The 20,575-nt window shown below is 51.8% G+C and overlaps 2 protein-coding genes across 2 annotated transcripts in view; one reads left to right on the top strand and one right to left on the bottom strand.

The window, feature by feature from the left end:
- Positions 1-7,958, top strand: part of LOC8024748 (voltage-dependent calcium channel type A subunit alpha-1) — a 99,507-nt gene extending 91,549 nt beyond the window's left edge. The window contains exons 40-43 of the mRNA XM_029991193.4: positions 1,117-1,273; positions 2,173-2,443; positions 2,889-3,426; positions 7,652-7,958. Coding sequence (XP_029847053.4) covers positions 1,117-1,273; positions 2,173-2,443; positions 2,889-3,421 — 961 coding nt within the window. The 3' untranslated portion in view covers positions 3,422-3,426; positions 7,652-7,958. The remainder of the gene's footprint in view (positions 1-1,116; positions 1,274-2,172; positions 2,444-2,888; positions 3,427-7,651) is intronic.
- Positions 7,959-9,700: 1,742 nt separating this feature from the next.
- On the bottom strand, positions 9,701-17,098 carry LOC8024746 (serine protease 33). The gene is made up of 4 exons (XM_040207655.3): positions 17,087-17,098; positions 15,592-15,976; positions 11,847-11,977; positions 9,701-10,360 (listed from the first exon to the last, which is right to left on the bottom strand). The coding sequence occupies exons 1-4, from the start codon at positions 17,096-17,098 to the stop codon at positions 9,701-9,703; spliced, it is 1,188 nt and encodes a 395-aa protein (XP_040063589.2).
- Positions 17,099-20,575: the final 3,477 nt, after the last annotated feature.

Genomic DNA, 20,575 nt, shown 5'->3' with positions numbered 1-20,575 from the left:
CCAAAAAGGCGTCTCTAAATGACTTGAACCAATCATATCACTGCAACGGCGGCCGAGAGGGGCCACCCTTAGTGTCAGCGCGTAGTTCTGAAACGTCGCCGCTAGATGGCTAAACAGTTAAGGAAGAATCTAATGTTCTCTTAAAAAAATTTTTTTTCTAAATGTCCTTGTCTGTTCAGTTTATTTATGGCATGCAAGCGCACTATTTGTAGTTCAGTAACAGCTGGGCCGACGTGAAACAGAAAAGAAACAAAGTTAGGTCCGCGTGTTTACACGTCAAGTGCCAGTCTCGCCACTCCTTCCGAGGAGACAGTTCTTTAATAGAATCTTGTTAATTTTGTCTCAAGCAGGTCTACCCACCTCGTCGAATTACTGCTTTTATGCAATCCCGCCTTCTTGAACGAGCGCCTATGAGTTTTGGCGCTTACTTTTGACAGTGCCAAAGTAGTTTTTACCATTTGGTTTTACAACATTTTTTAGTATACTTTCATTCCGGCCGGAGCTGCCAAGCCTCGGGGTTTCAAATACTTAATGCCTAGCCTCGAGCAACAAGAGGGACCTGCCCTTTCTCCTTTGCAGGGACCCTGATGGTCCCTACGGAACAGCCGTCGTGCCATTATAAAAATAAATCGCTCAGAAAAAAACAACGGCACGGCCAATCCCACCTAAGAGACAAGGCTTGAGCCTTCCCTCTTCTAACGTCATCACATGGTCACTGAAAGGATGAGAAAGGCAAGGCATGTCGACGGTTTCGACGATTTACATCTACTGTAAACAAAAAGGTGCCGCGTGAACCAGCCTTTAGGTAAGCTGTAGTCTCCGACAGGATAAGTACGGCAGGGAGATCATTTACTTGTCCAGGGTGAGCTTCCTACCTTCGATGACACTTCGGGGTCTCGTAGGCCTCGAGCGTGCTCGTGCAGCCAAAGCACGGTGGAGAGCAACGGGCGGGTGCTGGGTGCCGGGCGTTCGAAGTAAAGGCCCTGCCGTTTTCACCGTGTCACTGACGATAGTGAAACCACGCAGCGACGCTTTGGTATAGGTTAGGTCGTCACCAGCTCTGGTGCCTATGCAGGAGCACGCGACCTAAAGCGAATCGCGCGTCCCACCTCGCAGCATCGACCGATCCCAGAACGGCCAGGAGAAGCCCTGGCAGCGCTCGCTGAGCTTCCTGCGGCGGGGCAGCAGCCGTCGGCAGCGGCCTCCCCAGCCGCCCCCGCTGCCCCCGCAGGCCCCGCCACCGGCCTCCCTGGACAAGTCGGCAGCGTTCCAGGTCTGACGCCGGGGCACCCTGTCCCCCCCGCCCCAGGGCCCGCCTGCCTGCCCGCACGCTCCCGTCGCATGCGCACGAGCACGACCTGCATGTTCCTTTGCGCGCGTGTGTGACTGTCTCGACGTCGTCCACCCCCGCTACGGACCCCGTCCGGGTCCCCACGCCCACAGCACCTCGGTGTAGCCGCTGCAGCCAGCGACTGCCTCTTGTTTCGGTCCCCTTGGGGAGCGGCGAGCGCACGGACCCCGAGTCCCCGACCGCGCTCTCGCCTCGCCCGGGCGGATCTAGAGTCCCCCTAGGCTGAGCAAGTAGCGCCGGCACCAGGGCCCGTCCCTGCCTACTTTTTTTTTCCTGGGACGACTGCGTCCCGGTAGCCACATCCCCGTAGACCGAGGGTGGCTCGAGAAGAACAGCTCGGTGCTCGGGACTGCCCACTCTTTGGTGTTGGTTGGTCGGCGTCTGCCGCTCCATGGTTGTCTCGCGGCAGGGCACCGCCGGACGTTCCCGGTCGAGAGCAGCGCGTCTGCCCTCGGAAACGTGACCCCTGGCGTTCCCGACGGCGGCGCGCGGTGCTCCGCGAAGGCGCGCCCGCTCGTGCGCGGGCACACGCTCGCGGCTTCCGCGAGGCCGCGCCCTCGGACAGAGGGCTATCCGACGCACGCTGCGATGACTGCCGGCTTTTTGGACGAGCCTTCGGTGGTGGTGCACATTGTGAGAGCTGGCTGCGTGTCACTTGCACGCTTTGGCAAGGGCGTCGTCCTGTTGTCCCCCACGCTGAAAAGTCGTCTGATCGACGTGTGTCTTGTCTGGTGGCGAGCGTTGCGTGGGCCCCACGGGCCGCGCCGTGAGCGCGGCTGCACGCCGTGGCTGCTGGTCTCACGCCCCGGGGCGACGCGCAGGCCGGCGCGGCGGCCACGGCCGAGGATGGGGCGACGGCTGCGGCGGCGGCGGGGGACACGGGCACGGGGCGGCGAGCCGGGGAGCGCGTGGACTCGATGCGACTGCGGCCGGACTCGATCGCCCTGGGGCCGTCTCCGCCGGGTAGCCGGTGTGCGACGCCCATCCGGAGGTCACCGTCGCCTCGGAGATCTGCGGCGGGCTTCTCGGACGCCGTCAGCGATCTAGTGGACATTGTCAAGTACGAGACAAGTCGCAGGGGACGCGCCAGAGGTGAGGATCACTCCTTCGAGGTCGTGAACTTCAATTTGATAGATACACTTACTTTAATAGGGAGTTATAGAATAGGGGGCCCCAAGGGGTCCCCTGAACAGCTTCGGGATCGCACTGCGCACGCAGAGACGTTCGGCGAGTGCTCTGTGCGACGCCCTAGCTGCTCAGGTTCGCCGAAGCCTTGGGGTCCCCTACTATAAAACTTTCTGTTATCGAGTCACATTTCATTTCCTTCACCTTTCTTTACACCTTTCGGGATCATTGTCTGTGTGGTCCAAGCTCGTGCACCGTACCCACTGGCCCCCCTCTCTTTCCAGTTCTTGTTCGCTGTGATGTTCGTCTATCCGAAGAGGCGGCACTATATTTGTACTTAGCTAATGTCTGTTAAATAATGCCTACGAAGCGTGCTCGTGCGTCCTCACTGCGCTCTGCTCCCCCACCACAGCGCGACTGCACGGAGACGAGTTCCTGCGGGCGGGCGAGTCCCCCCTGCGGGGCCGGTCCCCGTCCCGGCGTGGCCGCCACTCGCCCGAGTACCGGAGCAGTACGTGGCTGGGCCAGCGGTCGCGCAGTCCGTCCCCCAGCCCGCGGCCCCCGGCGGCCGGCCCCAGCGAGTACTACGGGCGCAGCCAGCTGGCCCAGCGGTCGCGGTCGCCCAGCCCGGCGGCGTCGGCGCACAGCCTGCCCGCCCAGCGGAGGCGGCTCCCGCCGACGCCGGCCAAGCCGTCGACGCTGCGCCTGGATGCGCGCTCGATGGACGCTGGCATCAACTTCCCGAGCGTGTCGCAGTCGCCCACGTTGCCCGGCGGGGCCCGCTCCCCGGGCTCCATCAACTTCCCCAAGGTGAACGCCTCGCCCACGCGCAGCCTGGCCAAGCAGCCCAGGCAGCTGCCGTCGCCGCAGCTGCCCAACGGCTACAAGCCCCGGCTTCGGAGGACGCATCGCCGAAGCGACACCGACGAAGACGACTGGTGCTAGCGCCGGTCAGCTGCCCTTCCTTCGTCTCGCTCCAGCGCGCGCTTGACCGCGCCCTTCGCTCCGGTATGGTGACTGGAGCGCGCGTCTCCGACTGGTGTGTTTAGCGTCCTATCTCGCCCACATATCAAAAGTGGTCCCGAAGTGGCAACGAATGACGTCACTGAAGCCGAAGTGTCATGCTGGCGGATGTCGCGATCCTGGTGGTTGGTCGTAGGAACGCTGGCGAAAATCACGAGCGAATGCGAGTGTCGCTGTCGTCGCGGCGTCCCAACTTCTAGCTGCCGAAGCCTTTGTGGACATAGGAGAGCGACACGGAGCAGAACAGGCGTCTGTCACAAACAGCGAGCGCATGACACTTTCATGACGTCATCAGGCAAACATCGAGGGACCGCTTTCTTAGACGCGGTAAACACACCAACAGGAGACGCGTTCCAGGTATACCGTATACCTCCAGCTCCATATTTGCGAGTTTTCGCATACTCTTGTCGCTGTCCCGCAACACTCTGCGCAACCAACACAACCTACAGACGAACTCAACTCTCTGACGTAACGACAGTGCGGTGGCGCTGTTGTCGGCACTGCGCATGCGCAGATGTTTCGCCTCGTGCGAATCTGGTTCATTGCCTACACCCTGTGCGGTCAACCGCGGGCTTGTTTGTAAACGGTGTGTTGGTCGATACTCGTTGCGCATTTCCGTGCGCTTCATAAGTAGTTCTTACAAGATTAGTTTTTCCGAGGAAGATGTTTGTGGCGTTTGAAACATGTACGTTGTAATGAAACAATGTGAAGGTAATCTAAGATGCCCCTGCGCAGATCGTAACTCAAGACACCAAGGGGGAAATCAGCAATGTCCCGCGAGGAGCCTAACTTCATTTCCTACGATTCTTGCTGTGAATACGAGTAGAGATAAATCAAAACCCGTTCACCAGCACTTCGACGTCATCGCGGTGAGGTCGTGCGAAGGCAGTGAAGGGACACGAGCGCTGCGTAAGCATTCCGCCGGGCCTCACGTCCAGTCAAGGCCACACTCGGCGTCGGGCACGGGCCCAATGGCCGACGTGGCGCCATCCTATCGTGACAAGGTTACCTAGAGCTTGGGGACGTTGTTTACGAGCTTAGATTATTTTATAATTTCATCTTTTAGTTCAGACCCAGTCGACGCTACGAGCTGATGGTACCAAACAGACAGCGTTAAAAGCCCTACATGCGTCATGGTGTTCGTCGTGCTTCTTTAAGCGTTCTATCATCGCTGGACCAATCATTAAGACAAAAGGGTCCAGTAACTCGAGCTTTTTGAAGTTGTTTCATTGGTACCATTACCTCGCAGCGTCAGCTGCGTCGGAGGAGGAGGAGCAGTAAACTTTTATTGATTGCAGGGACGTGCGCTGAAACGAGGTATTCACGGTGAGAAGCTCGCGAGGGGGCGCTTGTATGTGCACCTGCTATCCACGCAGTTTGTTTCAATTTTCGCGGTGCATACAAGCTTGGTGTTGCACGTGCTTGCACCAGCGGAGGAGGTTGAACTAGATCCTCGCTCTGGGTTGTGAAAAAGATTCCACCAGGTGGCAATTCCCAAGTCTTCTCGTCGCATGTAGGCTAGGAGATTCGGAATTCTGCGGACGAGGCTAGTTGCGCGCATGCACAGTAGCGGTGTCTCTGTTGCCGAGAGCCTAGCGTGGTGACTCGGCATTTTTTGTCCGGGTGACAAGCGCTTAAAAAGAGTGTGTACTCCGTCTCGGTTTAAGTCCAACCGCAGCGCCACGCCACGATCGCACGGAGCCAATCGAACAGCGCCAAAAATGCATTGTCACTTGTTGCCTTTGTTCGTTTCCTACCACCGAACCAGTCACGCAAAGTGATTGCACCATGATTATGCGATTCTGTTTTCTTTGCGTCAGTGGTTTAGCCGGAGAAAGCGTACCCAGCTCCGCGGTCTTAAGGCCCGTTCACACTTGCGACTTGGGACAGTCGCTGGAGCGACTAGCGACGAGCGACTGGCGACCACCAGTGTTCACACTTGATTGAGCGACCGACGAGTCGCCAGGCTCACTGCCAACTTAACGGATAATAATCAACACCTTTCGATCCGGCTGAAAGGTTTTTCTGATCAAAGGTGCCGGCAAGGAAAAAAAATAAGACGTAATGGTGCTTCGGAACGTAAAACAACGGCTATATGTGCGCGGTGGATGTAAACAGACGCAGGTCCCTCAACCTTGATATTGTACGTACCTGCCATGCCGAAAATGTCGCCGATCTCGTTTTAGGCCTGCAGCTTTTTGCCCCGATACTTGTGGTTGGGGTGCCGCTTATTGTAAAGAAACAAATAGTCCGCGGAGAACTCCATGCCAGTTACCGCCGCCGTGCGCGCGTCGCTATTTCCCGCAGGAAGCGGTGCCGGATGTAAACAAACGCACACATAACTTCCGACGAGACTCTGATTGGCTCCGCCGTCCTGCGACTCGGTTTTGCGACTTGAGAAATCGGTCAGGGAGCGACTGCCTAAAATCGGTCGCTACCGACCTGTTTTGGTCGCTCCGCGACCAAAAACCAGTCGCTAGTCGCTGGTCGTTCCAGCGACTGTCGCAAGTGTGAAAGGGCCTTTAGGGGTGGGCGACCTAAGCGGTCGCTCAGGGCGCCATCGATAAGGGAGAGGGGCAAGAGGGGGGAGCGCCGCAGCGCCCCCTATTGAATTGGATTTGTTCGTAGTTATTTTTATATATTTTTTGGTTTTTACAGCAGAGCTGTTAAAGGCTAGTTTCCCTAGGATCGTGTCCGGTACCAAACAAATGTCGACACCCGTGGTCCACACAACACTCTGGCTACCGCCGTCGCTCATAGATGGCAGTAGCTGTCCAGAGTGTTGTGTTTGCCGGTTGTCTGCTTGCCGCTGTCGCTCATAGATCGCGGCAACCTTTCCAGCCTCGGCAAACAGACAAATGGTTGCTGCCGTCGCCCTTAGATGGCGACAACATTTCTTCGGAGGTAGAAGAGCGGGAACGCAATGAGCGGCGATGTACGCAGCAGCGCGAATGGTTCCGGAACCGCCGCGAGGCCGCTGTCGCTTAAAGTTCCACTGTGTCGAGCGCTTCAGATTCCCTTGCGAAAGAAGAGCAGATTGGTCGCTTGGAAAGCCACCGCCGAGAATAAAAGCTACCCCAGCTCTGCTGCTCTTCCTTCTTCACGAAAGTGGAAAAGCTGCAAGTTTTGAAATGCGGTTCTCGGCTGACAAAACGGTCGGGTTGGGCCACTACTCGCGTGTTTACTAACAACGTGATGACAAGGAGCCCCGTGACGATGTACTTTTGGCGCCGCTTCGTAGCGTCGGCTGCGATTGAACTTGCTGAAACGGTGTACAGAGGTGTGCGAATGCTTGTCGGAATCGGATAGCACTACGTCATTCGCAACTTTTAGTGCGAGGAAAAGTGACGACAAACGGTTTTCTTAGCCGTGTTGAAGCCGAGATGAGACTGCTGCGGAGCGCAACTTCGTCTGCTTCCTTTGCAGAGGCTCTGGTGACCTCAGAACGCCAAGCTCTGATTGGCTCTGATTGGAAGGATAGTGGGTAGATCTCGAAGCAAAGTGCCTAAAGCCCTGCCCACTACCCTGCAAAGTGCCTAAAGCCCTGCAAAAGAAGCAGACGAAGTTACGCGCATTCGATTCGAACCACTGTTCGCATACCCATATGCACGCACGGTGGAGGAAGAGAGAGGTGTCGGAACTAAAGTTCCTGGGAAATAGGTTTCTGCGAGTAGCGACATTCTTTGAAGTGCCGAACGCAGGGCGGTGCAGAATATAGGACTTGAGTGGAGGCGCACAACAGAGGGACGAACTGCATGTAGTTATTTTGTTCCTACGGAATTCGCTTCGTCATTCGTTGTCGGTACTTGTAAACAGAAGCATCGAGGGACTTTGGTCGGAACCAGGCCAGCAATAGGGGTCGAAACTCTAGTCGGGCTTCGCACATCTCCCGGCGGGGGCGCTTCCGGGTTGGGGTTGTTGCGCCTGAGCGCCGTCGCCCGCCACGCAGCCTCGGAGACGTGTGCGCCAATAAGGACAGTTAATCAAGCTCCTGCCATACTGCGCCATCACGCGGCGTTTGTCAGAAATGGGAGTGAACCTTCGACACGCTTGCCCCGTGGTGAAGCGGCGTCGCCCTGACACCTCTCCCTTCTTCCAGCGTGCCCCCACGTTCACACGGCCGTCCATTTTGAACTGCCTGATCGGTCGCAGGTCTTCTGTCTCGGAACCCGCGCCCGGCCGGCCTCCGGGTCCTGGCCCCGTCAGCCTGACCAGGCTCGGCGAGTTGAGGCGCCGCCTCTCCGGCAGTTTCTGGAGCCCCGACCCGGGAGCAACGGGGGCCCCGCCCCCTCCCCGCGCAAGACGACCCCGTCTATGCAAGCGGCGCCCGTGCCTTCCCCGCGGCCCCGCCTGCCCCCCACAGTGTACAGAAGAACGCCATTTCTCGTTGTTGCGCTGCATGTTCACAGACTCTCTCTCGACTCTTTTTTCCTACAATAAAAAGAAAAACGGCCAACAAGAAGCCTCGTTCCGCGTGTCCTCTATCCCCCTCCCGTTCTGTATAGATCTGCTAAACTCGGACTCACTCAGCAGCGAATCTGTACAGAACAAGTATGGCGACGCATGACTGTCGGTATTTTAAATCTTCGAGCACGTTTCATCATTCCGAAGTCAGTGGCCCGTCATCGAATGAAAACTATGAACACCGCTGAACCTCGTTCTGCCACGAACCTCAGAAACAAGAGGCGAGGCGTGACGGTCTGAGCTTTAAAAACTTTGGAAGCGTCCGGTCATTTCGATGCCCGTGATGCGTCGTCATTAAATCCCCTTCGCTCTCTTTCTCTCTCCCTCTCTAATGACCGTTGAGGTCGAAATTGATAACTATTCGCTCTTCCACGCGTGACTTGAAACGTGGTGGCGCCAGTGTGCAAATAGCCCTCCACCACTTCCGGTTATGAACTAGACAGCGGGTTTTGCAGTATCTGCAAAATCAAATACGCATCCTATTTTCTGGAAATAGTCACTTATAGCACTGTAAGACTTAATTCACTCTTACGATAAAAAAAAGTGGTGAGTAAAGAATTGGGAAATATTCGTGAACCTGAGGTGTGCCGGGGCTACCCAGTAGATGGCGCCACTGAGTTTGTTGCCAAGCGCAAAAGGGCGAATTGATACCGCAACACGCACATACGCAGAGCTTTTCTTGTTAACGTGTCGCGTTAATATTTTGCTTGCATCCGACAACTTCGCATTTTTCTCATCAGATGTTTCATCTTTTTATCTTTGTTCGAAATGCGTCTCGTACTCTCCGCAGTTCGCCATGTAGACGACATGTGTCCTTTCTGGAGCATCATTTGTGACACGTGTTTCAACTTACCTCCGGATGACTTTAGAAAGCATAACCCCGAATTTTTATCTCTAATATAAATGTCTAATACAATTCTTACATCTTGAATCCGAGTGCTACAATATTGGTGCAAATTGCACCAATATTTTAAGTACAAATAAGGTACAAATAGGTGTTATTGCAGCAACCATAACTATACCATGTACGTTTTTGAGACTGTCACCTAAATGAAACTTGTTTGTTTGTCGGTAAATAACGTTACTTGGAGTCACCGAGTTCTGCGATTGTAAAGACTTTTATTTACACTTTTGTACTCTGCCGACATGGCAACCCTGGTGAAAGCTAGGAACCGTCGTCGTCTTCCGATTTTCGCCAAGCTCTAGCTGGTAATAGAGACATTTCATTGGCTCTTATAGTGCTCAGAGGTCTGGCCATTTATCCTTTGGCGTTTTTATTCCGACTAAGGCGCCTTTTTCCTTTGGTCTTAGTTACACAATATCGCGGGACAAGCTCAATAAATCTATATCTCACCTACCCGAAAAAACGGGCATAAGACGGCGCTCCTCGTCGTATTTCAATCATATGACGAAAAGTAACTTCACTTCTTTACAAATTGTATATGTGCATCTGACGCTCTATACAAAGTCACGCTGACTTGATACTTTCACTTGGTGATGCCGACTCCGGCGGAAAGTCTTTGGGGATGATCACGTTCTGGCGACGAGCGAGTGCTCGGAGTCGATGTGCTTGTGCTGGGCCGCTGAGGGCAGCACCCTAGCATCGCTCGAAGACGTGCACATTCACCGGATGATCCATCCGTACGTTCTGACTCATGGCTGTAGCCAAAGTCGTCCGTTTAGAAACGCGCCAGCACGCTCCTTCGGCAGTCTTACGCGCGACAAAGAAGCGCTGTACTAAGAGTTCTCGGCAATGGTCCTCCGGATCCAACGCAGCGCGTTTTCCACTTTGGCGTAGATGCCATAGCGTCCCTGCCGTGCACAACCCTCGCCGAAGCTGGTGACCCCGTAGATGGTCCACCGCCCGTGACGGTCCTTGGCGAGCAGCGGACCGCCACTGTCCCCAGCACAGGAATCGACGCGGCCACGTCGAAACCCGGCGCAGAGCATGTTCTCACTGATCAGGTAGTCGGCGTAGACGTCTCGACAGTCCTGGGCCGGAACCACGGGCACCTGCGCCTGGTGCAGGAGGTCCGATCCGTTGGCGTGCCGCTTGTTCAGCTTGCCCCAGCCCAAGATGGTTGCCATGGCTCCCGGGACTAGTGTGTCGCCGGGTTCCGGGAGGCAGGCCGGCGCCACGAAGGCCCCCATGGGGAGCGGACTGCGCAGGCGCAGGAGGGCCAGATCCATGTCCACCGTCTCCGGGTCGTAGTCTGGGTGCAGCACGGTGCGAGAAACCCGGACTTCTTGTTCCGAGCCTTCGCGTCGGTGGAGGCTGTGCTCGCCGGCGAGCACGATGAGGCGTCGGCGCACGCAGTGGGCAGCCGTGAGTACCCAGCCGGCAGAGACCAGGGTGCCTCCGCAGAAAGGCTCGCGTCGACGGTTCAGGACGGCCACCTGCGAGGAGGACAGGGTTGAGTCTTGAGATACAGCCAACGATAAAAAATTTTTTATACAATGTATCTCACTGAACGGCGACCTGAGATTTCTTGTTTAAGGTATTTCTTTGCGTTTTTATGTGGCGGTAGTGTTAAGAGGGGATCATGCTTCACTCCCAGTGTCAAGTGAGTTTGAGTTCACAAGACGGCAATGAAATGTGTTAGAAGCGTTCATGTAAACTATTTTTGTAGTGGTCACATCTATGTATACTGTATAAACTATAGAGTTCAGCATGTTCGGTTTTTATCTTTTTTTTTTGTTTTTTATCGATGAAAAAAATATATAGCTAAACACTTTTTTTCGGTGAATATATATTCCAGTTTCAACACTGTTAACATAAAATGACTTTAAGTGTCAGAAAAAAAATGGCATGTTTATTCATCAAACTGAAACAGGAATTAAGAAACACGCACTCAAAATACGCGTGAGTAAAATATTGGTCCACACAGCAACCGTAGATTTCACTTCCAATCAAGTCACGATTACTCAGTTTGATTGTAGCACCCACACACATGTATTTGCCCAGGTTTTTTTTTTTTTTTTTCGTTAATACGCACCCTTTCTGTCCTGTTTATCACCCTAAGTTGAGATAATTCCCTCTCAACGTTCACACTTGAAACAGGCAAGCTATGGAGGCGAAGCGCCGCATTACCTAATGGTGGCCAGTCAACCAAACGGGATCACCAAAGGACAACCGGTACCACCAGGGCCGGCCCTACACCACCAAGCACCCTGGGCGAACTCCGGTGGTGGCGCTTCCCCCCCTTTTTGTGCCCCTTATTTACTAGGTACGACATCACGTTGTAAGTAAACATGTGAATAGTAGCGAGCGCTTCGTCAGACGAGAAGAGCATTCCAAAAACGAACGGCGATCAAACATATAGCGTCGTACAGCAAGGTACTAAGAAAACCCATTCCCAAACCTGCCTGCCTCCCTCCCCCCCCCCCCCCCCCCCCCCCCCCCCGCATTCCACGGTTGAAGAAACTGACCTCTTTCGGTTAAAACTGAATGCGGTAAAACAAATTTGGCAGACTCTTATCGATTTCTTTTCGGTTTAAACCTAAAACGCTGAACTCTAAACATAATCACCACCTTGTACAAAGACGCACGGAATGTAATGTATCTACGTGTTAATTTCTGCGCGGCCTTGCTTTTCAAAAAAGGGGAATGTACTTCTGCCGATGCTTCATTACCATTATATTTTGCGTTCGGTTTTATAACCGCGCGTCCACTTCAGTGGGTGCCGAATTTCTGTCATTACCAGTCGTTTCAAACCGGATGCCTGTCAGGAAACGTCGATTGCGCTAACCGTAGACGTTTCGCTCTTCTAGGGAACTGCTTGGGGTGTGCGCGTACTTTAGAAAGGGGCTGGTTTCCGAACAATTACGGGGTATAAAAAGAACGCATATTAGACTCGCAATCGTAGGAAAGCCCCGAACGCACCTGCCAAGGCCAGCGTCCCCTGGCCGCGGGCCGTCCGCCGATGATGCGAAGGGCGGGCCTGGTGCTGCTGCGAGGCACTCCGCAGGACAGCGGGCTGTCGCCGCTCACGGTCTCCGGCGGCTCTTCGGATCCTGAGTCGCGGAAAAGAAACAGAAAATTTATTTATCTTATTCTGTTTATATATATATATATATTTAAAAACAATAAGAAGACACACCCGTTTGTAAATGGGGGAGTGGGTGGGCGTCACGAGGCTAAACAAAAGGTTTTCCGACTCCATGGACGTGTCTCGCAAAGGAACTATACGGAGATCGCCGAGGCGCTGCACACTGTACTGCACATTGTTAGATTGCCGAATTTGAATTTGGCGGACAGTGGTATTTATGTGACACTAGAAAGTCACGTGTCATGACATGTCGCGTGACGTTACGTGACGCTGAAGTCCCGTTAAAGTTAACGGAAAGTTTTTACCGCTAAATTTTGCGGTAATCATTTTTTCGTGACGTCTCAGCGTCACGTGACGTAGTCTCACATGACGTCACGGCTCTACACGAAACAAACCCGGGATCCGCCAGGAAACCTTGCCGGTAGCGGCTGTCGCCTAAAAGTGGCTGAAAAAAAATGTCACGGTGTCGAGTAGAAGCTAGCAGGTACACCTTGTGGGCAACCTGGGGGGGATCGCAACGCTTTGGACCAGGTTGCCCGCTCGCCAAATCATCCGTGGTCACATCCACCGCGAGGGGGCCAAGTGCAATTGGCAACGCGAGTGGCGCTCCGTCGCTGATAAAAGCCTGTCGCAGCGTTTATGCGCGGGAGCTTTTTGGGTCGTGGCGCGTGGCGATAGGAGTCACTGAATGACTACGTGTTGTTGTTGAACCGGTGCGTTGTGTCATTCTCCGAGACCGGGTGGCCGCGAGGGAAATTCCACAACCTTGAGATGCTCGCGTACGCTAAATCAGCATTTTATAGTCTCGGATAGGTTCCAACTTTATCAGTGTTCGAGTGTCAACTATAGTTGATTAACGTAGAAGTTTGGGCTAGCAGCGCTATGTCCTGTGGTTTCTTCTACTTCGTCCTTGTCTTTGCGCTGTTTTGTTTTTATCATGTCAACTATAGTTCATGATGTGAGCTAAAAAAATTGAGCGATGTTATACGCAGCCAATATGTATGTTTGGTAGGTAAATAAGAGTACCAAGGGGGCCTCATTCGAACTTTTCAAAGCAATACCACTATCATTTTAAATGCACATCACGAAAAGTGACGTTCCTATCTCAGGTAGGCGAAAACAAACCCCCCAGAAAGTTTCAACGTCAGCACACGATTATAAAAGTCAACTCTGCACCTCTGCCTGTAAAATAAGAGAAACTGTACGAATCCCCTTGTCGCTTACGAAGCCGTTAAGCGTGAACGCGCAAGTAGCCATCAATTTAACGCTGGAAAGTACTGAGCTTTTGTACGACGTGTGGCGATCGTAGGCCCTTGTGACACTGAGAAAGCAGGATTTTTGTTTTTGTTTTTTCGTTTTCAAGTTTTCGGTCCACTGCAATAATTTATGTACGAATCTTTCCCTAAACCGTTTTCAATGAAAACAAAGATAACCGCTTCACGAACGCCCTTCCTCTGCTTATACTTCATTCATCTGAAGAACCGTAGAAAAGAGGTCCGGTTCCTCGCGGAATGTTACCAATTTCCCCTTCGTGCGTTGAAATAAGTATTGTCAATTAATTAATTATTAGCTGCATCTTAGATTAGCTTTACGCTATATTTATCAAAACAAGCCCGTTCCAAACGCCAAAAGTTCCATTTCTTCCTTCGACTACCAAATCTCGTATGAACTGCATCGCGCAGTGCATTAATATTGCGAAAAACTTTCTCCTTTTTTTTTTTTATGGTCCAGCCAGTATATATTTTTATATTTATGGATTGCAACAAATCCTTGAGTAGTATAATCTTTCGGGCAAGGCAAGCAAAACGCGTGCTTCAGAAATTACCGTACTCTCGAAGCCTCCTGTCATAGATTATACGTTTCACAAGGAGCCAAACCATTTAAATCTATACTTCATGCGACAACAGCTGAGCGCAACCAAAACATATCTCGTCCGTATCTCATGCGTAGAGTCACCGCGACACCGTATCGAGCTTTCCGTGATCGTAAACTGCGCAGTGATGGCGTTGAGCCCCCCCTCCACGCCGGCACCTCTCGAACCAGCAGGCGGGAGTACTACGGTGGTCGTATAGATTAGGCCGATTAGGGCCCCTGGGCTTTTCCCTTTGGTGGTGTAAGGGCGCTCACGGGCGGGCTTCCACGCGAACGTATTTTCGACCCTGATAAGCCGCCTCGCCACTCAAGGACCGCGTATCGCGTCACTTTAGCGGCCTGCCTAGTTCTAACCGGCTCCAAAGTGCGACTTTCGGAAAGCGGTTGAACGTTCTCTCGAACCGCGGTCCCGCCGCTAATACATTATACAAAAGACCGTCCGCAGACAATAGAGAGTTTCAGGGGGCCATCTTTGCACATCCGATACGGCCGGTACGAACTGCGCATGCGCGAGCCTTCTGCGGTGGCGCATGCGCAGTTCGTACCGGAGGGCGCATCGTACCGTATCGGACGTGCAACAAATAGCGAGTTTTAGTAGACCGTAGGGAGTTTTAGTAGACCGTAGGGAGTTTTAGTAGACCGTGTTTCCCCCTCCGCTGGCCCTCCGCTAAAAAAGAAACCGCCACTGCGCCTGCGCGCCGATGGCCTTGGTTGTAGAGTTCCGGGTTGCGGAGGGGCTTAGCGGAGCGGGAAACACGGTCTACTAAAACTCGCTCGTGTTTCCCGCTCCGCTAAGCCACTCCGCTACCCGGAACTCTACTGCCAAGGCCATCGGCGCGCAGGCGCAGTGGCGGTTTCTTCGTAGCAGAGGGCTATCGGAGGGGGAAACACTCCCTAATGGTTCCCTCAAACTCCTCCCTTTAACACCGTTCCTCTGACTTCCATCGCGTTGAACTTTCTGTGGTTATTTTTTTTAGTAAATTATTTTTACCAGTTTGTGGCGCTATACATTTTGTGTTCTTTTGTGTATATTCATTTCAGCAGTATTATGCTAGAAAACCCGAATAAAAGCTAGGAAAGAATAGCTTTTCTGTGTCTCCCACCGTTGCACCTAGCTTGTGAGTAATACAAAAAAAAGACAAACTTAACTATATATTACATCTAAGCAAAATACGATTTCGCGCAATCATCAAAGCAAATTTGATAATTGTGCCTGCACTTACAGGGTCAGAAAAGAAACACTGAGCAATCTAATCTATGTGAACACAATTAGCTCTCCTCGTTTCTTTTATTGCTTAGCATCGCGCTTGAAAACACTGGTAAGTAGCGTTCTTCTTTTAAGCTTTTTAATGTTCTACCATTTCGTCTAAAACTAAACGTGCGCGTAAAATTATGTTGCTTCAAAAATAATTAAAAAAATTGATTGTTCTACATTTTCTACAGTTATGGGCGCGTGGCTCAAATATCTGTGTTACAAACAGATGCAGATGAGTCCTTCCCCCCCTTTTTTCCCCCTTTTCCTTCCTTGCATTAATAGCGTTCCTGCAAGTACGACCTAGTACAAATCCTTTCAAATTCATCGGACTCCGGGACGCACGCATCCCTCATCCTACGCGCCAGTTCGTTAACGCCAAAATAGTTTTCAGGTGCCTCATGTTTCAATAGCTAGCCGCCCAAAATGCGAGCAAAGAAGTGAGGAATGCTCACCCGCATGATCGGCGGCGTAGCGCACTTCGCAGGGACTGCCGCGCACGTAGCACAGCGCGTCCTCCTGGAGGGACGCTTTGCCGCACACCATGGGCATCCTGCAGACCCTCTGCCTGCGCGTCCGACACTCGCTCGTGCACGGCGACCAGCGGGACCAGTCCGAGTAGACGAGACTCTGCAGGTGATGAAGCACCTTGAAGCCCGGCTGCTTCTGCTTCCGCGACGACGCCTCCCGAGCGGGCCGAAGCCGCGCGGGACCGCAGTGTCGGTAGGGACACGTCCGCGTCTCCCGGACCAGGGCCCCGCAGCGCGACGGTTCGAGGCAAGGCCGCTCTCGCGTCTGGACGCAGCGTCGACACGCCGACCACGGGGACCACGAGGGGTCCTGGACCGGCGCGGCGAGCGATGCCGGCGCCAGGAGCGCGAGCAGGGCGGATAGGACGGCGGCGGCGGCGAGCATCTCTACTGGAGACTGCCGTTGTCGAGAGATGCGGCCGCGCGGGCACGGGGGAGGGGGCGGCTCTGTCAACAGGCGACAGGTGGAGGGAACACGTGGCCGCGCACGTGCTGTTTCTGCTGCGGGCTGGACGCGCGGGAGAAGCCCCCCCCCCCCCCCCTTACCTGTGGGTGCGCGAGGTGCGTTGTTCACAGCCTCTGCCCCCCTGCATGCTCCTGCTTCTGTTTCCTCGGTCTAGACTCGAGTGCGGGTGCAGTTCGATCCGCTATCGTCTCTTGAGGGGTGGGTTGCACCACCCGACGCATCTATGTGTTTGAAGGCGGACACAAGGCTCCACTCGCCTAGACTGAAAAGTGTGTCGTCGTGTCTGCTTGAGCTTCATTTTGTTCATCTTTATTTTTGTTACATTGTTCATCACCTTAGGAAAGTGTTGTTCTTCTACCAAAAGTGGCATAAAACAAATGCTATCTGTCACGACAACGTTTAAGACTTACCTTCTGACGTGTTACGAATGTCCGTCACCGAACACACTGCCGAACCAATTGGTTCGGCAGTGTGTTCGGTGACGGACACCAGTTAGAAATAGTATAGAGATTAGCACCGAATAGAAGGGGTGGTTTCAAGAGCGCAGCACCATCTCAATGAACAATATGCATGCTCATAGTCATCAGCAAACAAAGGTGATTCTTCGGCACTTGAGGCCTGAACCCCGAAAAGCAATCTTCAGCACAAATCCACATAGTACAGTAACGTTCTTCCGACGAACCGACGTATATTATATAATAACCCTTAATCTTGGTCTAACTTGTCGAGCACTCGGGGACACGCGCTTATTTTAACTGAACGCTTCTTGGGCTTAATTGTCGGCTGCTAATCGCGGTAAGTAAGTGGCCTACCTCAAGATAGCTACGAATGGTTCAGGCGTTCAAACGATGGGCAGATTTTTCAGCTGTGCGCTTTTAAAAATGCGTGATAACATCTTTAATTTATTGTGTATGTGTGCCCTTTTTTTTATATATCTCCATCCTGCTGCCATACCATCTGCTGCATTGTGCCAGTATGACCCCCTCTTTCACGGATCACTGCACCCGCTGATCGCCTTTCGGTATTTTAGCACACCAGCAAGCCACGGGCCACAGCCATAAGGGGGCCCGACATTTCCCAAACGGCAACACACGCACACACACACAAAAAAAAAAAGAAGACGCATTTTTAGCTGACAAAACCCGACACCACAGACACTCCGACCGCCCACAAAAAACGAGGCCCCAACAGACGGCCGAGACCCCGCGTGTTCGTGTACGGGCTACACCCCACTGGCCGGCATCAAGTTGCCCCGACCACGAGGGTACGTCAGGCACGACCGTCCGTGCCGGCGCTGCAGACTCAGGTGCGGCCAGGTGTGGCGCCGTGACGAGGTGCCGCAGGTGTGACGCAGCTGCACGCCGTCCTCCCGTCCGGGCCCAGTCCGACCGCGGAAAGACACCCCCCCCCCCCCCCCCTTGCCTACCCCTCGTTGTCCCCCCCATCTCGCCCTGGGCTCTTTTCGGGACCATCTAGCCGTTGTTCTGGACGGTACATTTGGGGTGTCCGTTTAATCCTGGTCGTTCCGTTGGCAAAGCTCGACGCGTTCAAAGGATAGAGACTGCTTCGTCGCACTTTCTACGATGCTTTCCATCCAAAGCTACGAGCTGTTGAGAAACTCGTAGCTTTGGTTGCAGTGTCGCGTCGGTTGAGACAAAAAAATAATGTTTCACTTTTATAAGACAACCGAAATACGCTTTAAGTATATTTCGGATATGCTGATGCACTTTCAATATACTGTAAACGACTTGTTTCGCAATTTAGGTCAAAGCTGGACCTTTTTAATAATTTGCGGGTTCTAATTTTCGCGACGCAGTGGGACCTCAATATAGATTCCAATGTGTTTAGATTTTACCGGAATCGTTCGCGGGACCTTTTTTTTTTTTTTCGCGAAATGTAGGCGATTGGAGAAATTCGCGAAAATCTAATCGTTTACGGCATATAGAGTATAGAACGACCGCTAACACGTACACACTGGAAGCATATTTAAATCGACTATCAATAAACTCAAAACATACTTTAAGTACCTAACAGATAATTTTTTGTGCAAAATCGTTGTTTTTATTCATATATATATCAGTGTGTCGAACCGAAAAAAATACGGGTTCGGTTACGGTTCAGGTTCAGGTAAATTTATTTTGTTCCGGTTCAGTTCCGGTTCGATTAATTCGATCCGCGAACCGGTTCGCGAACCGGTTCGGAAATTATAAATGACAAATTGCAACATCAAAATGAATTACAAATAAAACATCTGAAATCAGCACATACGAAACGGGATACATCGTAGTGTAAGGCTCAGGGATTTCTACCAGGAATGGTTTCTTTATGTGCACTCAAAGGTTACCTCACCGATGTTTACGCATTCGGACTTCATCTAATTGGGTCCGACGCAGTAGCTGTAAAATCCGCGACCTCCTTACAAAGCCACTTACAAGTAGAACTCGCTAACTATCCCGCCACCTTGGCGTGCAAGCAATTGAAGGAACAGTGGGGAGAAAATACAGCTTTCTTATTTGAACTAGCCTTCGGTAACTCAAATTAGAACCTTAAAGAAGTTTTCATTAAACAAGATACGGAATATAAAAAACACTTCACCGAACGCAACGCCAGAAGGACGTAATAGGATAAATATTAAAATAGAAGAGTTCGCTGTCTCACAAATATGTTAGCTTCTAAGTGCCTATACGAAATCGGATGCATTATTATCAAACTCCACAGCCTTTTCTTTTCTCATTGCGATGGAAGCAAGCTTCAAGAACTCGCGCGTTCTAAAAACGTGTTATGAAATGAGCACACAGCAGCATTTAGGATTTACGAGATTGTAAAAAAATAAAATCCCGTGACGCGATTTTTTTTTTTTTTTTTTTGCACAGCTTTCCAATTCTCTTTCTTCCGTGCAAGCCGCGACCAGCGCAATACTGGTTCCTATGTCAAGATTCATGGATGCAGCGTTTGTCAAGATTCATGGATGCAGCGTTTATATTCCTAAGACTGAGTGGAGAAGAAAAATATGTAAGCGAGGGTGTGTGTCAGTTGACGGCGCTTTAAAAACAAATGGCATTGATAGCACATTCATTGTCAACAGCGCGTGGCCGAACCGTTTTGACATGAGCCGGTAACCGTTATTTTTTTTCCGGTTCAGTTCCGGTTCGGGTTCATCGCGATAACAATATAACGGTTCGGGTTCGGGTTCAGTTCCGGAAAAAATACCGGTTCGGTTCCGGTTTTCGGTTCGGTTCGGTTCCGGTTCGACACCCTGATATATATACAGGGTGTCACAAAAGAAAATTTACACGGTCTTTTTTACCGCAAAAATAAACTAGGCATCGCCGAACGCTCATTCTCCGCCTAAAGGTAGAGCTAGAGATCACAACCAGATGCCAAAGTTTCAGCGCGATCCGATAACTTAATCAAAAGTTACAAGTGATTTTCTGAAAATTTCAATGGGAAAATGGCGGCCAACGGAGTTTTCCCATGGGGCTCTTTGGCACTAGAAACCGAAAACGAGCAAAAATGGGCTCCATTTTCCCATTGAAATTTTCAGAAAATAATTTATAACTTTTGATTAAGTTATGGGATCGGGCTGAAACTTTGGCATCTGGTTGTGACCTCTAGCTCTACCTTTGGGCGGATAATGAGCGTTCGGTGATGCCTAGTTTATATTTGCGGTAAAAAAGACCGTGCAAATTTTCTTTTGTGACACCCTGTATATATATATAAACTTTGATTGCATTGCTTTTTGCCAAGCGTTTGCTGAGAGTTGGAGCGTTAAAATGTCGCTTCCTTTTGAATTGCTAAGTAAAGGCCCAGGTGTTAAACAGAGTATCAACGATAATTTTTGTAGAATACCGGTCGCTTGCTATCCAGGGACGATAGTGATGGCAGGGACTGCAAAAAAGAAAGAAAAAAAGGTTTTAAAAATTGTGCACGCCAGAAGGGAAGGCCAATTTCGCTACCTTTCTTATTCAGGGCGATAAGCCGATTCGGTAATACCATCTCCATTTTTAAATGGAACCCAGCTTGGTATGAGCAAAACATTTGAGTCGCCCTGCCGACGCCGTCCGGCTCTCCAATTTATTTCTGAGCTCGCTATTCTGTTTTTTTTTTTTTTTTTCTATATTATCAAATATTTTTACTCAGTTTTATCCGGAGCCACATTCCAGATAAAACCGATTGAATCCAGAGCTGCATTCTGGACATTTCTTGATCTAGCTAATGGTCGTCGTTAGAGTATGGCTGACGCTGAGACCGAATCCGGGAAACCGCAGACGCACCGATTTCACGCGGACCAAAAACGATCACCACTAATACTTCAAAGGCCACATTTGACTAAATGGCCGCATTTGGGCGAAATATATATTGATGTCTGCAATCACCACTAGGCGTTGCCAAACAGGTTGGTAGGCTTTCCGAGCGAAAAAAAAAAGCGAAAAAAAAAGCAAA

This window comes from Ixodes scapularis, unplaced genomic scaffold (genome assembly GCF_016920785.2).
Source record: "Ixodes scapularis isolate PalLabHiFi unplaced genomic scaffold, ASM1692078v2 PGA_scaffold3__209_contigs__length_174095766, whole genome shotgun sequence".
NCBI lineage: Eukaryota > Metazoa > Arthropoda > Arachnida > Ixodida > Ixodidae > Ixodes > Ixodes scapularis.
This window is presented reverse-complemented; position numbering and strand designations above follow the sequence as displayed.

Excerpts from the sequence above, each read along its gene's own strand:
- LOC8024746 (XM_040207655.3), bottom strand. Across the intron at positions 11,978-15,591 it reads CTACGCCGCCGATCATGCGG|GATCCGAAGAGCCGCCGGAG; the intron begins GTGAGCATTCCT and ends TCCGCGACTCAG. Across the intron at positions 10,361-11,846 it reads GGGGACGCTGGCCTTGGCAG|GTGGCCGTCCTGAACCGTCG; the intron begins GTGCGTTCGGGG and ends TCCTCCTCGCAG.